Genomic DNA, 17,484 nt, shown 5'->3' with positions numbered 1-17,484 from the left:
GGTCCCCTACGACAGGGGCCATTCCGATGCAAAAGAAATTTGATTGGTTTTGGATTCGCATCTTAGGGCTCCCTCTTCAACTATGGTCGGATGAAGTAATGAAAGACATAGGAGACCAGTGTGGCGGGTGGCTGGAGACAGAAGAGGAAACCCAACTTCGAAACCACTTGAGATGGGCTCGGATTAGAGTCAGAGGACCTATGGAAGAGATACCGACAACAGTTGAGGTCGACGACGGCGAGTTCACGTTCACCTTGCCAGTATGGTGTGAAGCTCCGGCGAGGTTCAGGCCCAGCAGTGATAAAGTCCTCGAACACCGAGAAGCAAGGAAACAACCCCTTCGAGGTGAATCAAGCTTGATGGGGACCTCTCAGACCAATTACCCATTGGATAATGGAAAGTACAATGCGGACAAAGGCTTGCAGGAGACTTTTATTTCAAAAAGAAAAGAGGACCACGCGGTTTTGACTGAAGGGCACGTGGTTGCCCTAATTCAAAAGATGGGGCCTGATTTAATTAAAGAGCAGTTGGGCCTGTTGGGCCTTTTGGGCCATTTAAAAAATAATAAAGAGTCAGGAATGAAGGAAGTCCAATGTCTCCACACTTCAAAAACTCCTGAAGCAGAGCCTTTCATCGATGATATTCTCGGGCAAGAGGCTACGCCTTCACCGAGACCATGTCTCTCTGAGGAAGAACTTGGCATGCTGGAAAGCCTCTCTCCTGGACCCCTAGAATGTGCTAAAGAGAGAGGGGATGGTTCAATGGAGGGGAGAACAGACCTGTGGCTATTATTGAGGAATATGGGGGAGGGGAAAGTCTTAATTATTCTGATAGGGAAGCGGGACCTCGAGGTGATGAAGGAGTTGGGCAATTGACGAACTTCGAAGAACCACTGCCTCTCCAAATCAATGATTCCCTCTCGGAGCAAGAAATTGAAGATAAAGCTTCTCTTTGGGTCCAGTCAAATGTCCTAAAGCTCAGCCAATTGTTTGGGGCTGCCTTTGAAGGCTGCGATAAGGTGGCCTTTGATCTTTTTTTAAGAATTGATCAAAAAAGGGGTGAATTAACACAAAAGGCAGCATCTATTGCATCCACCAGTGGTAAGAAACTCACTCCAAAAGAGATTAAGAACCTGGAATTCCATGTTAAATTTAAAGAAGGTGAGCCAAGGAGTAGAGGGAGGACAACATCAGCCAGTTATCAATGAAGCTGAAAATTTTCAGCTGGAATGTGAGGGGGGTAAATTGTGAATATAAGAGGAGGTTAGTGAGGAGAATAATACAACAATGGGGGGCAGATATATATGTGTTAGTAGAGACGAAACTGACAGAAAAGGAAACTCATGTTTTTAGGCAGTTGTGGCAGAACAGGTGGATGGGGGAGTGTCATCTGAATGCAACGGGTAGAAGTGGGGGGATAGTTGTAATGTGGGACAAGAGATATTGGAGAGGGGAAGTCGTGTCAACTACCAACCAGAGTCTAACAATAAAATTTGATGGCATCAACCAAGTTCTTACTTGGTTCCTTAGTGCAGTGTATGCTTCCTGTGATACTGTGTCTAGAAGAGAGTTGTGGCAAGAGTTGAGCATCATCAAGGAGGTATGCAGTGGCCCGTGGATATCTTGTGGTGACTTTAATGTCACAAGGTACCCAAATGAAAGATCAGAAGGACACAGAATAACAGGGGACATGCAGGAGTTCACGGAATGGATAAATGCGATGGAATTCGTGGACCCCCCGCTTTTGGGGGGATCCTTCACTTGGAGAAGAGGAGATGGCCATAGCTCAGCTTCCAGAATTGATAGGTTTTTATATTCATCTCAATGGGATGAATCTTTCACTCGGATCAAACAGAACTTGCTGCCCAGAATAGGTTCTGATCATAACCCCATCATGCTTGATTGTGGGGAACTGAATTTGAATAAGTCCTATTTCAAATTTGAGCAATGGTGGCTGAGGGTGGACGGTTTTGCTGATAAGATTAAGGAATGGTGGTTGTCTTTCAATATAAATGGCACAGGTTCTTACATCTTAGCTGTTAAACTAAAGATGTTGAAGCAAAAATTGAAAGAATGGAGAATGACACATAGAAATGATTGGAAACGTAAAAAGGAGGAAATCCTCCAACAGTTAGCAGAGATGGAAAAGACGCAGGAGCTGAGATTACTCTCAGAGGATGAACTACTCCAAAAGGTTCATCTAGCCATGGAATTTGAGGAGGTTGCCAAACAAGAAGAAATAGCGTGGAGACAAAGATCTCGAATACAATGGCTTAAAAAAGGTGATAAAAACACAAAATTTTTCCATAGGGTTGCAACAGCTCACAAAAGATTTAATTCTATTGACACTTTGGTGGTGGAAGGAAACTCTATCTCAGATCCAGAAGATATTAAAGGAGAAATCATCAACTTTTATCAAAAGTTGTACACAGAGACTGAACAGTGGAGACCGGAATTTAAGTTGCAAGGCTTGGAAACTATTACTGAGGAAGAAAGAGATTGGTTGCAAACTCACTTTGAGGAGGCTGAAGTTTTGAAGTGCATCAAGTCATGTGCCAGTGACAAGGCACCTGGCCCTGATGGCTTCCCCATGTGTTTTTTTCAGAGTTTTTGGGAGGTGCTTAAGTTTGATTTTATGAATGCAGTAAACCACTTTCACGAAAGACAAGAGTTTGAGAGGAGCCTCAATGCCACCTATGTGGCCCTTATTCCAAAGAAGCCAGGGGCAACTGAACTTAGAGACTTTAGACCAATAAGTCTTATTGGTGGAGTCTATAAAATTTTTGCCAAGCTTCTGGCAGAAAGAGTGAAAAAAGTATTCAGCAAGCTAGTCAACAAACATCAAATGGCCTTCATACAGGGCAGACAGATCCTAGATGCAGCTCTAATAGCTAGTGAATGTGTAGATTCAAGGATTAAAGGTGAAACCCCAGGAATCATGTGTAAGCTTGATATTGAGAAAGCCTATGATCATATGAACTGGGATTTCCTTATTAACATCCTGAGACAAATGGGGTTTGGAGAGAAATGGCTGAAGTGGATAGGATTTTGCATTAAAACTGTCAGGTTCTCTATATTGATTAATGGAGAACCTGCTGGTTTTTTTCCCTCAGAAAGGGGGTTGAGGCAGGGTGATCCTCTCTCTCCTTTCCTCTTTATTCTAGCTATGGAAGGACTCAATAGTATGATAAGGGTGGCCACTCAGAAGAAATGGTTAAAAGGGTTCAAAGTGGGTAACCAAGCTGGGGAAGATCTACAAATTTGCCAATTACTGTATGCAGATGATACTGTGATCTTCTGTGAGGCCAAGGCTGAGCAGGTGTGTTTCATCAGAATAATATTAGTAATCTTTGAGGCAGTGTCAGGGCTTTCTGTGAACTGGAGAAAAAGCAGCATGTTTCAAGTCAAGGACGTAGCTAACATCCAGTGTTTAGCAAATATTTTGAGTTGTAAGATGGAAAATCTCCCAACTACATATCTAGGGATGCCATTGGGTAACAACCACAAAGAATTAGAAATATGGGATGGAATTGTGGAGAAGACTGAGAAAAAATTAGCCACCTGGAAGACACAATACCTATCTCTGGGAGGAAGAATAACAATGATCAATTCTGTCTTAGATGCTCTCCCTACTTACGTTATGTCTCTCTTCCCCCTACCTGCTAAGGTGGAAGACAGATTGGATAAACTAAGGAGAGATTTTCTTTGGCTGGGCAACAAGGAAGGAAAGGGCATTCACTTGGTCAAATGGCAAACTGCCCAACTAAGCAAGAAATCAGGAGGTCTTGGCATTAAGAATCTAGGTCTGCAAAATAGGTGTTTACTGTCAAAATGGCTATGGAGGTTTGGTAAAGAGGGGCAAGCTCTGTGGAAGGATGTTATTGTTAGCAAGTATGGACAAACTGATTCATGGACATCCAACACTGTGACCAGCACCTATGGGGTCTCAGTTTGGAGGTCTATCAGAAATTTGTGGCCAAAACTAACGAGGAACATATGCTACAAGGTGGGTGAGGGGACTAGGATCCTTTTTTGGAAAGACAAGTGGATAGGACAGAACTCCCTCATGGAGGACTTTGCAGATTTGTACTCTTTTTGTGACAACCCTGGAGCATCTATTGCTGAGATGTGGTCTCAACAAGGGTGGAATATAACCCTTAGGAGGCTCTTAAATGACTGGGAGGTGGATAGAGTAGCCAATTTACTGCAGAGGTTGGAAGATTTTCCGGGACTCAACACTAATCCTGATGCAATCAGATGGAAACATGATAGGGATGGGGAATTCTCTGTTGGAAGAATGTACAAAAGAGACCTGGCAACACAGCCGGGGGAGATTGCTGGACCTTGGAAACAAATCTGGAAATCCAACACCCCAACCAAGATAAAGTGTTTCACATGGTTAGTGTGCAGAAGAGCATGTCTGACTCAGGAGAGACTGAAAAAAAGAGGATTTCAGATTGTTTCTAGGTGCTTCTTTTGCCATGAGAAGGAGGAAACAAACAATCATTTGTTCCTTCACTGTAGAGTGACTGCCCAGATATGGTATCTGTTTCAAAGCATTATTCAAGATCCTTGGGTGGTGCCTGAGCATACTGCTGACCTATTAAACTGTTGGATGAGAAGAGGGGGAAGTAAAACACAGAAAAAATGGTGGAATCTAGTTCCATCTTGCATATGGTGGTCAATTTGGAAGGAAAGAAACAATAGGTGCTTTAAGAATATTACTAACCCAATGCAGAAAGTTAAAGAAAACTGCATTAATACTCTATATTTTTGGTGTAAAGAAGAGGGTATAGATGATGTAAATCAGTTAGTAGATTTCCTAGGCTATTTGTAATCATGACTACTTCGCCTTGGAATTTTTTTGTTTGGTTGCCAGCATACCCTCATTGCTGATGAATACAACTTTACCATTCTCAAAAAAAAAAAAAAAAACTTCAAAAGGTATATGAGGAATAAAATATTACACCTGCTATTTCTTTTGGAAACTACAGAACTAAAACTTAAAGAAGGTATATGAGGAATAAAATAAGGATGTGCACCTCTAAATATAGTTTTCTTTGTAAATACCACATTTAGGTAAACCTTCATACTGCAGCCTCCTTCGGGTCCATCCTCATCCCTTTTCACGTCCCAAAAAGCCTAATGTAAAAGACAGAGATTATGAGCAACAAAGAATAAATAAGAAAATTCGACATAACCAACAATGATAAGCCCCCTCTCCCCAACTCACACACACACACACACACACCCTTCCTAAAACAAAAGGAATCCTAAAGCATAAACATATTCAAAATAATTGTGGTCAAAAGAAGACATTGTTTGACAGTCTACAATACTTCTAGAAAATATAAAGGCCAGACAGAACACTGGGGATTACAGTTAGCGTAGGCAGCAGAATAGGCTTAGATGTGAAACACACACCAATTACGCAGATCTATAGACTCAATAATGTTATCAAGAACAAATGCTCAGCGGAAAAGTATCTGCTCTTCTTCGCTCATAGATATTTTCTTCTCGTGGTTATATCCTTTTTTTTTTTTTTTTGATGAAGTAAGTAGATTCATTTCAAGGCATCAAGAAGATGCAAGCTTTACAAGGATAGATCAGTTAAGCACACAAAAAAAAGGATTTGTAGCCTCTTTCTAAGCTATAGAGCTAACAAAATCCAAGAAGAGTTCTAAATTATTTACAGGGGTCAGTTAGGACCAACTAAAAAGGCTAACTAGACATCTGCCTCGCAAAAGATTTCTAGAAGTTGAAATTCCATCAAAACATCTTTTGTTCCTCTCTGTCCATAAACACCAAAAGATAACACCAGGAATCATCATCGACATACACTTGGTGGCTTTCTCGACATCCCGTGAACTCCAACTTTCAAGAGCATCCCTAACAGAGAAAGGCATGACCCAGGAAAGACCAAAAAAGCAGCAAAACATATTCCAGAGGTCTGAGGCAGCTGGGCAGTGCAGTAGCAGGTGATTGACATTTTCTGTGTGCTTGTGGCAGAAATAGCATCGGTTAGCAAGCTGGAGTTTCCTTTTGGAGAGATTATCCTGTGTGAGGCATGAGTTATACAGTGCAGTCCAACAGAAACAGATCACTTTGGTAGGTAATTTGGTCTTCCATATATGCTTCCATGGCCATTTGTCAATCATTGAGTTCCTTGAGCATAAGCTGTGATACCCTTCCTTGACTGTGTAGTGACCTTTTCTTGAGTTACCCCATTTCAATCTATCAGGCTCTTGGGGTGAAAAGGAGCAAGGCTGCAATTTGGCAAAGAGGGCAAATATGTCATTAAGTTCCCAGTCATTTAGGTTTCTCCTGAACCTTAGGTCCCAAGTGTCGTTTGATCTGTTGGATGCTATGGTAGAATTTGGTTCCACTGCAATGAGGTGCAAACTTGGAAATTCCTCACCCAAAGTTGTGTCTCCCAACCATATATCCTTCCAAAATTTGATGTGAGATCCATTGCCAACTCTAAATGTGACGTTCCCAGCAAAATCTGGCCAAAGTTTACTGATGCTTTTCCATAGACCAACTCCATATGCATCTGATGAGACATTTGTGGACCAGTGAGTATGCTCACCATGTTTAGCTTTGATCACCTCTTTCCACAATCCAATGTCTTCAGTTCCGTACCTCCATAACCATTTCATCATCATGCTTTTATTGTGGGCTGCAAGATCTTTGATACCCAAACCCCCTTGAGATTTAGGTTGTGTCACTTTTGCCCATTTAACCAAGTGAAACTTATGATTCTTGTTGTTGCCTTCCCATAGAAAATTCCTTCTCATTCTATCGAGCTTTTCGAGAACTTTTGCTGGAATAGGAAAGAGGGACATATGATATGTAGGGATGATGTCCATTACACTATTAATCAATGTAACTCTTCCTCCAAAAGAAAGATACTGCATTTGCCATGTTGCTAGTCTTTTTTCAAACTTCTCAATTATTCCCGACCATATCTCGTTAGCCTTGAAATTTGCACCTAAAGGCAGCCCAAGATAAGTTGTTGGGAAGGAACCTATGTTGCAGCACATGATACCAGCTAGCTCTACCAGATTCTGCACTGAGTTTACTGGATGGATCGTGTTTTTTGACATATTTGTGTGTAGTCCAGAGACAGCTTCAAAGATGTGCAAAATCAAGTTTAGCTTAATAACTTGTGATCTATCTGCCCCACAAAATAGCAGAGTATCATCCGCATAAAGCAGATGTGAAACTGTGACATTGTTTCCCGTGGGACTGCCTACTTTGAAGCCTTCAATCCATTGTAGTTGACGTGCTTTTTGGAACATCTTACTAAGGCCTTCCATAGCAAGGATGAAAAGAAAGGGAGAGAGGGGATCTCCCTGCCTTAGCCCTTTTTGAGGAGAGAAAAAACCTACAGGCCCTCTGTTAATGAGCACAGAGTATTTTACCGTTGTCAAACTGTATTTGATCCACCTGATCCACCTATTCCCGAATCCCATCCTTCTCAAGATTGTGAACAGATAGGCCCAATTAAGCTTGTCAAAAGCTTTCTCTATGTCAAGTTTAAACAACAACCCTGCGTCTCCTGATTTCTGCTTCCAATCCAGCACCTCATTTGCTATCAATACAGCATCTGAGATTTGTCTACCCTTAACAAATGCATTTTGGTAACCTGATACTAACTTCCCAATTACAGATTTAAGTCTCTCCGCAAGAATCTTTGCTGTTAACTTGTACACGCTCCCAATAAGACTGATGGGTCTGTAATCTTTTAATTCTATTGCCCCTTTCTTTTTAGGAATGAGGGCAATAAAGGAAGCATTATAGGACTTGACCATATGACAGTTATGGTGAAAGTGGTTTAGGGCCCCGATTACTTCATATTTAATGACCTCCCATGCCTTTTGAAAAAAGGCCATTGTGAATCCGTCAGGACCTGGAGCCTTGTCAGGTGCACAAGCCTTGATGGTAGCATGAATTTCCTCCTCTTCAAAATTTCTTTCCAGCCAATCTCTTTCGTCCACGGAGATGGATGCCATGTTTTCAAAGCTAACAGTGGGCCTCCAAGGTTCATTTTCAGTGTATAGTTGCTGGTAAAAACTCAAAATTTCTTCCTTGATTACAACATTATCATCCACAATGACTTCACCTATTTTGAGTTTATCGATGGTATTGTTCCTCCTACGACCATTGGCAACTTTCTGAAAATATTTTGTGTTCCTGTCCCCCTCCTTAAGCCACAGGCATCTTGATTTTTGCCTCCAAGATACCTCTTCAATTTTTGCTAGCTTTTGCAATTCCAACTTGAGACAGAGAACTTTGGATTTCTCTTCTGGAGTTTGTGCTCTCTTCTCTGAAGCGTGTTCAATAGCAGTTAATTCCTCCAGTGCCCTGTTTCTATTAGTGTCAATTTTGCCAAAGACCTCTCTGTTCCAATTTGAGATATCTTTCTTCAAGTATCTGAGCTTTTGGTATAAGATAAAGTCTGGTGTCCCATTAACAGAGTAACTTTGCCACCATGTTTTGACCTTCTCCAAGAAGCCTTCTTCCTCTAGCCACATATTTTCGAACTTGAAGTAAGATGGATTAGACTCCCAATCCCCACATTTCAAGAGTATAGGCCTGTGATCGGAGACAACACTAGGGAGTGCTAATTGATTAATTGCGTTAAAACAGTCATTCCATTCTGGGGATATCAGGAACCGATCAATTCTTGATGCTTGAATTGGATCGTCTCCTCTAGTCCAAGTATAGAATGCCCCCTGCAAAGGCAAATCCATGAGGCCAAGGTCCGAGATGGTGTCATTGAAGCTACTCATAGCCTTGGACCTTCTTATGCAATTATATCTCTCACTTTCAAAACGACACACATTGAAGTCGCCTCCTATGACCCAACTGTCATCCCACAGTCCTCTTATTGCTGCAAGCTCATACCAAAGATCTTCTCTTTCAATGTTTGTATGAGGCCCATAAACTCCAGTGAAACACCATCGGAAATTTTCCTGCACACTTTCCAGCATACATGAAACTGTATAGGTCCCCTGATGTGTGCTAATATTTACCCAGTTCCTCTTGTCCCATAGAATGATAATGCCTCCCCTTGTACCATTTGCTTTTAATTCTGCCCAGCTGGCCCATCTGTTTCCCCATAACTGCCCAGTGATCAAGCTCGACCATTCCTCTAGTTTGGTTTCTTGCAAACATATTACATCAGGATTCCACTTTCTGATTAAGGACTTTATTGTGCTCCTTTTATTGATGTCGTTGAGCCCCCTGACATTCCAACTCAAAATTTTTACTTTCATCCAGAGAAGGCTTTGTATTTCCTACCCCTAACCCTCTTGTCGCCATTATGTTGTATCAGGTCACAGAGAAGCATCTTTAGTTCATTCTCTCCCTTCTTCTTCCTTTTTGGGTTGTCCTGCCCCTGAATTGCCTGTTTTTGTTGTAACTGCAGTTGTCTCCGTTGTTCCATTCTGAGCACCATATCTAGGAGTTCGTGTTCAAATCCAGCAACATTTACCCCGAAGGCCTTGCAAGCTTTCACCATCACAAGCTTGGTCCATTTGGAAGTTTCAATGACTGTTGGGGTGAGATTGCCTTCATCGCTACATGATAGAGATGAAGAGTCACAGAAATTCTGGGAAGAGTAGTGTGAATCTGATGCGCTTGCCAAGATTAATTGATTGTTCTGAGGAGAAATTCGTGGTGCCCTAGGGATTCGGATCTTTTCACTCTCATCATCTGCATCGAGTTGTTCTGACGTGTACCCTCCCAATGCTTCGCTAATTTCAGTCTCCTGGTTGAGACATGAAATTTCTGTGACATTTGCTAAAGGGTCAAAAGTGTTAGACACGATGAGGCTGCTAAATGCAGTGCCAACATGTTTATTTTGGGCCGGCCCTTTTGCTCTCCAGTATGTTTTAGTATGTTTTCTTCTTTTTGGCCCATGTTTATGATAATCCAGCGGCCCATTAACATTGTTGGCCTTTGCAATTTTACCTTTATACGTTGAGGGTCCCACTCTATCCCAGAATTTTGAATTTTCTGGGAAAATCACGTGCTGACCCACCTGCCTGTCAGTAAACTTTAGCGGTGCGAGACTCGATGCTTCCCTTTTGCCATCTTTTGTCGCGTTGCTATCTCCGGCACTCCCCTTGCTGTTTCCGGCCACCCAAAATTTTGCGTGGGTGTCAATTAAAATCGTGATTTCAAAGTTCCGGTCTCCTACTTCCAGTTTGATCTTGTTTGGAAGGACTGTCCCCGACTTCTTGACACAGATCCGAGCCCAATATAGATGATTCCTCCTTTTTGTATCTTCATCTGTATCCACAAAACCCCCACACATATTACCAATAACCTTGAAAGTGCTTTCTGACCAAGCATGTAACGGAATGCCCAACGCCTTAACCCATTGAAGTTCTGAGATTGGAGCATCAATTTCAGTTCCGGCCTCCGGCGACCACCACTTGAGAGTCAATTTTCTACCATTCCAAAACCATTCTCCTGCCATAATCCGCGCTGCCTCCTATCGTGAAGGCATTTCGAATAGAAACTGATTGTGTGAGAGAGAAGTGATTTTCAGACCCGCCGTGATTTTCCACCTGTTTAAGAACCACTTCTGGATGACGTCGGTGTTGGGACTTGAGTGGAAAGGATCGTTGAATATTCCAATTAAGCATTGTGAGAGGAATTTGGAACTATCCAATTCTGCTGCGTGACTGATTTTGATGGAGTTTTGAACTTCAGTGGCTGCGTTTTTGGTATGAACTGGCCAAGCAGAAGGGGAAGCCGCCTCCCTGAATGTTCTTGCCAGTGGAACCCTAGGAGGCTTTGAGGTGCTACGCAGATGACCTAGAATTTTTTCTGCTATGTCAGCCCATCCACCATTGCAGATTATTTCCGGGATAATCACTGAAGATTTCCGGTCACCAAGCACAGCTTCGATCCTGACAAAACGACCATACATGTTGAAATTCTGAACGACTCTGTAGATGTATGCCTCAACTTTCCTCCCCCATCTCCTACAGAGACCCCCTGTTCCCCTTGATGCTTGTTTCATCGCTTCACAGACCCATATTAAGTTATTTACATCTATTTTAATTCTGCTTGTGAATCTTCTGCTCCGCTCGATCCACAGAAACCATCGTGAATGGTCATCGCTAATGTCTACTACCTCAAAAGATTTTTCCCCAGCAGTGAAATAGATATTTCCGACCATGATTATCACCGGAAAGAGCCTCGGAATTAACCGGAAAATATGGGAAGACTTTTAGGCACATTCTTCAAGAGAGAGAGAAAAAGTAGAGAGAACATTTTTTGTTGAGTTACTTGAGTGTTAGTTCCTATTCAAGTTTTGCATTCTCGTGGTTATATCCTTACTTTTATATTCATATTCAAGCATCATATAAGAATCAGCAATTCTGTAAAAATAGCTGGTTATTCAAATAGAATTAATTTTGATAACATTCAGTTAGATTTTCAATGAACTGATAAACTATAGTTACTGTACCAGAGATATTTTCTTTTTGATGAAAGTTGTTAATAATCTGACTGTCCCAGGGATATCTTCCCTCTAAAAAATCTTGCACGGTAATCTAGTCACTTGACTCAACCTTCCACTTATAGTTTTTCATTTGGGACTTTAAATTAAATTGAAGAACAAAGCAATGTACATGCCCAACTGTGCTTTAATCTCAACACAAAAGGAACTTACAAGTACCCAACTCTCATCCTGCAGCACGATACAACACTAATTGCCATGGCGGACAAGTAGACATGACCATTATGTAGCCAATGAAAGTTACAAGGAACAAGGAAACGCCTGGAAGATGCTAATACATTATTATCATGCCGTTGACATCCCCGAGGACCCCAACTGTTGATCTATGTTTAAGGGTCTTCAACAATCCAGCAGAAACCATCTGGTGCAACTGTGGAACTTTGACACATGCCAGCATTCAGACTGTGCCACCAAGGATTAGAATAATATTTGCTTGGAACCGCCCATATGCCAGGCATGCCTATGGCCAATATGCGCCAAGTGAGAAGGCCTTGACACTTATGCCACACACGTCTTGCTACGCCTGCCTCGCACATACTGACATGCGCATGCCTTTCACTTGCCTTGGTGCCAGCATTGCCTTCTTTTGCTTGATAATATCCCAAGGCTGTCTTGCCTTCCACAGGCACCTTGGTGCAGCCGTACTGCCCAAGTGTCAGCAAGAGCACTTAGCCCAAGACAACACTCACATTGCGCACTCATGCAATTGCTTCCAAATCCTACCAAGTCAAATGTCAAGTGGCAATTTGACACTCTTGCACAGCCTATTCCATGTTTGAGGCTCTCGTCTAGGGGCCTAGCTCTTACCTTGGTTCTTTAAATTTTAAATTATAGCTCTGTACGCTAACCCCCTTTTGGGATAAATTACCCTTATGGGTCAACTTAAAGATAAAAATCCTTTCAATAATTTATCAAGAAAAGTTGCATTTGTGTCCTTAGCAAAACAGAACGGTGCGGACAACCAACAGCCATCACTCTTGTCACCTCCTCACATTCCATCCCCTGTCCTCCCCGAGACAAAGAAATAAAATAAATGAAGTGAGAGAACAGTAACAACTCAAACTGTCCTTCCCACCAACAAATCAACCTCCAACCTGCCTCCAAAAAAAAAAACGATAACCAACTTTTGGCCCTTCAAGGTATGAGAGTCTTATTGCTGCAAGGACGAACCACTTGTGCTTGAATTGTATTGTACAAAATACCGGGGGGTCATTTGATATTTCAAGTTTTAGAAAATATTTTTTTAGATGAAGTAAGATGTAGTCATTGATATATGGCAACTGGAAGGTCCCAAATTACAAAAGCAAAAGCCAGTGGGCTTTTGAAGCAAAAAAAAAACTGTTAGCCTCTATTACAAAAAAGCTATACTAGTAGTCTAGTACCATGAAGCTAACTAAGTTCAAAAAAATGTCCATGCTATTAACAGGAGTAAGAAAATTCCAGCTAAACAAAACAACTACGCATCAAGCTTTCAGGGCTTGAGTTGGAATTGACATCCCATCGAAACACCTGTGGTTTCTTTCATTCAACACAACCCAAAAGAAGACTAAAGGAAACATTTCCCAGACCTTCTTGATGGTTTTGTCAACTCTCCAAAAAATAAAGCTAGTGTAAGCTTCCTTAATGGTCTGAGGAAGGTCCAAAAGTAGATGGGAAGGAATTCCAGATTTCAGAAGTAAGAGGGCAGTGTAGAGTAAGTGATTGACAATCTCTAGGCTTTGATGGCACAAATAACATCTGTTTACGAGAGCAATTTTCCTTTTACAAAGGTTATCTTGAGTTAAAACTGCTTCCCTAAGAGCTGTACAGGTAAAGCAAGAGACTTTGAGTGGCATTTTGGTTCTCCAGATATGTTTCCAGGGACTTTCCTCAAGAACACCATTTTGAGAACACAAAACATCCTAACCTTATTTGACTGTGAACTTCCCCTACTTTGAGCTTCCCCATAACAGCTTATCTTGTTCCTGATCTGTGAATGTGAAAGTATCCAAAGTGGCTAGAAGAGTTATCAGATCAATGATCTCCCTGTCATTTAGGTTCCTTCTTAGTAAAGGTCTCCATATGTTGTCCTCTCTATTTTGAGCCACAGATGAATCCTGGTTGCTGGCAATAAGGAATAAGCCAGGATAAGAGTCCTCAAGTGTTAGTTTCCAGTCCACCTATCTCCCCAGAATTTGACATTCAAACCATTGTCAACTTTAACGGATATGTTCTGAAATAGGGCTTGATGGAAGCTGTTGATATGTTTCCAGGGGCCAACACCATGAGGATATGTGCTATCCCTTTGGACTTCAATGATTCTAAGCTCCAAATTTGGCAATAATGATCTTTTTATAGTAACTAGCATCTATCTGGTTGTCCAAACCATTTCATTAGCAAGCTTTCATTATGTAGTTCAAGATTTACGATTCCAAGTCCTCCAGCAACTTTTGATTGAGGGACAATGGCATTTGCGAGTCTCGCTGTTGCTTTCCCATAAAAATCTCCTCCTTAAACAGTTCAGTTGTTTTAAGACAGAAGATGGCATAGAATATAATGACATAATGTAGGCATAGGATGCTATCAACCACACTACTTCCTCCCCCTCCCCCCCCCCCCCCCCCCCCGGATAGCGTATTGCCATATTGCAAGCCATTTTTTCCACTCTTTCTGTCACTCCATTCCAGATTACAGTGGATTTGAATTTTGCACCAAAAAGGCAGCCCAAGGTATGTGTGGGTAAGGCACCAATTCTGCAGCTTAGAGCTTATGATAATATCTCCAAATTCTGAACCTCGTTGACAGGATAGCTAGTAATCTTGAGCATGATAATGTGCAAGCCTGTTAAAGCTTCATAAAGGAGTAGAATGAGGTTGAAATTTATGACCTGAGACCTCTCAGCATCACAGGATATCGGTGTATCATCTGCATATAGTTGATTGAGTCAACTGGATTACTGGCCCACCTGAAAACCTTTTATCCACTGAAGCTCCTTTGCTTTACTTAGCATCTGCGTGAGACCTTCCATTGCCAAAACGAAATGGAAAGGGGAGAGAGGATCCCCTTGCCCCTTAAGCTTCTATTAACAGCACAGAGTATTTCACATTTGAAATACAAAATTCTATCCACCTAGTTCCAAATCCCATTTGTCTTGGGATTTCAATTAGGAAGGGCAAACTCAAGTGGTGGTCAAAGGCCTTTTCAATGTCTAATTTGCATAGTAGACCTAGTTCACCACTTTTTATTCTCCAATCCAGAACCTCATTAGCAATCAAGGATGCATTGGTGATTTGTTTGTTCTCAAGAAAAGCACTTTGTTGTTCTGATATCAGTTTGCCAATGACTCCCTTCAGTCTCTCTGCTACTGCTTAGGCCACAATCTTGTGCACACTTCCCTATTAGACTAATAGGTCTATAATCCCTAAGCTTTATCACCCTCTTCCTTTTAGGGATAAGAGCAATAAATGAGGTATTACAGGATTTCTTCCATGTGGCAATTGAGGTGGAAGTGATTGATAGCCCCCATTAAATTCTTTTTAGTAGTTTAGCCACTTAATTAAGTAGCAGGTAACACTTAAATTCAATTATTAGATCTTTACAATACGACCGCTAAGTCAATATATCCAAATAAGGTTGAATGTAGTCCAAAAGAAACAAAGCAAAATCGAAGGAGCATTTGTTATGGAACACAAAATTACAGTGAAAAGCCGCCAAGGTGAGACGGGGGGAGAGAGGAAATGGGAAATACCAAAAAGCCCCAAATCTAGTGGATCCTTGAAAAAGAATTAGATTAAGCACTGAAGACCATCAAACATTTACACAAGTTTATTCCACCAAATCTAGCCCCGTATATCCCAGACAAATGACCCCTTGGGCGGGTGTGCAATGGAGTGACTGATGATTACAGAAGTGTAGCAATGGTCATTTGCGAATATGATAGCAATGTGTGAAGGAAAAACAGTGGCATGGTTGGAAAAAAAAAAAGGGGGGGGAGATAGTTTTCTAAGGTTCTTTCTTTGCTTTCAGAGCCATGTCTACCTTTTCCACCTATGAGGTATTTCCTTGTGACCAATATATGTCAATCAGTCATCTAGCATGAATTGGAACCACCCTAACGATAAGAGGCAAGTGCAGTTTTGAAATAAATTCTAATCAAAAACCAGAAGTAGATAACCACAGGGAGTATATTTCTAACGAGAAATCAGACCCTTAGGAAAAGTAAAACTCATACCTCCACTCGAAAATAGTCTGCAAAAGGAACACCAGTGATTTCTTGTGATGACTCAATCACCAGGTGACTGAAATCAAAGTAGCATATTAAAATAACAACATTACATATCAATAGCAAATCAACACACTAAAACCTGTGCATTTCTAAATGATAGGGAAAATAGAAGAGAGTCTAAATGATCAAACTGTCTAGACATATGCAGGCATGGGACATTTCTTCAGGAAGAAAATAGATCAACTATGTGTCTAAAGAATCTACCAATTTGCAACTAAAAAGATTTTCTCATTACAGTAGTGAAATGAAATAGATTTTCTTCTCTCTTGAAGCCATGAATGGAAGAGGGGGATTTAAGAGGAGGATAGAGGCCACTTTTTTTATGGACCAAACGGCATTGTTCTGAAGGTTTGATTCATTGGGATATCCTAGTGAATTTTAAAAATCAATGAATTTCAATCAACTGCTTATACCAAAAAAAGAAAAGAATCAATCAACTATGCTTCAATCCAAACAAATTGGTATCATTTTATTCTACTCTATTCAGGTCCATTTCATTCCAATGCTAATTAAAGGTTCTCTAAACAGGAAAAAGAATACCAGCTTCCAATCAGCATCATGAGAAATTCTGGGGTATGTTGACGAATTCCAAAGAATTTTAGGTATCAGATTCTACAACATTAAGACAGGTATGTATAAGGACGCCTTTGGCATCCTCTTTCATCTTTTTTGCACATGTAGCACTCATTTATACGTAGTTTGATGCATGAGATCCAGCGTACATAAAGTTTCTTTATTAAATTTTATCATCACTTAACCCAAAAACATCAAAACATCTCTTCTTCTGAACCTCTTTTTACGAATCATCTCTTCTAATAAGGAACTTAGAGCCAAAAAGCTAGTCCATGGCTACAGCCTACATGCTTTTGTCCATAAATCACTACTCCATTCATCTATTTCTTTCTCTCATCACTCAACTTAGACCTCAAACAATATTCTCTTTCAACTTCTTTCTACCAATTAATAGCACTTTTGGGCTGCAACTTAGAGAATAATAAGTTATGTTTTTGGCCCATACATCATTAACTCCTCACTATTACCATGTAAAATATAAAAAGCTAGGTTGCACAAACCTAATGCTTGCCCAACCACCCATCAAACTGAAATATGGACATAAAAACGCCAAGTCAGAGATCTTATCCAGACTCTGTTTCTGCCCGGAGATGGCCAGGTATGTTAACAAGAGCTGATACTAGATGTTAGACCACTGTTACTGCGTGATTGCCTAATAATTTCTGAATTAACATGATTGTTTGAAAGATGGCAGACTTGCTATTAACATGGTTGTTTGGAAGATGACAGAGCTGGCTGCTACTGGGGACACTATATTAAAGCCACCCAAATTACTAACGTACTGTTTCGCGATTTGCTAAATTTTTTGTTCCTATATGATTACCAGGTGTCTTAATCATATATTAGCTGTGAAAAAACATCAGTAATAATGTACTTTACATATGTTTTTATTTGACAAACATCATCTTAAATTACCAAAAAAGGAAGAGTTGAAGGTTTCGTTAAGTATATGGATGATAGACCTTTTTTTTAGCAGTTAACATATTATTATAAACAAAGTACTACACCAAAGGTGTACTTCAGTAATAATTACAAGTAGTAGTCATATGAGCAAAACCTACCACCTAAACGTCATAAATAATCTAAAACACTAGGAATGTCCTCGTCCT

At 40.8% G+C, this 17,484-nt stretch overlaps 1 protein-coding gene across 1 annotated transcript in view; it reads right to left on the bottom strand.

Annotated features, from left to right (window-relative positions):
* The window catches only part of LOC125820677 (protein VASCULAR ASSOCIATED DEATH 1, chloroplastic), a 35,521-nt gene that overhangs the window by 8,815 nt on the left and 9,222 nt on the right, over window positions 1–17,484 (bottom strand). Inside the window, exons 13-14 of the mRNA XM_049500102.1 lie at window positions 15,749–15,815; window positions 5,042–5,141 (exon numbers count right to left, since the gene is read on the bottom strand). Of these exons, the coding sequence (XP_049356059.1) occupies window positions 5,042–5,141; window positions 15,749–15,815 (167 nt within the window). The remainder of the gene's footprint in view (window positions 1–5,041; window positions 5,142–15,748; window positions 15,816–17,484) is intronic.

The sequence above is a fragment of the Solanum verrucosum genome, unplaced genomic scaffold (assembly GCF_900185275.1).
Source record: "Solanum verrucosum unplaced genomic scaffold, falcon-dt-bn FXZP01000020.1, whole genome shotgun sequence".
NCBI lineage: Eukaryota > Viridiplantae > Streptophyta > Magnoliopsida > Solanales > Solanaceae > Solanum > Solanum verrucosum.
Note: the sequence above shows the minus strand (reverse complement) of the source record. Positions and strands in the feature narration are given on the sequence as shown.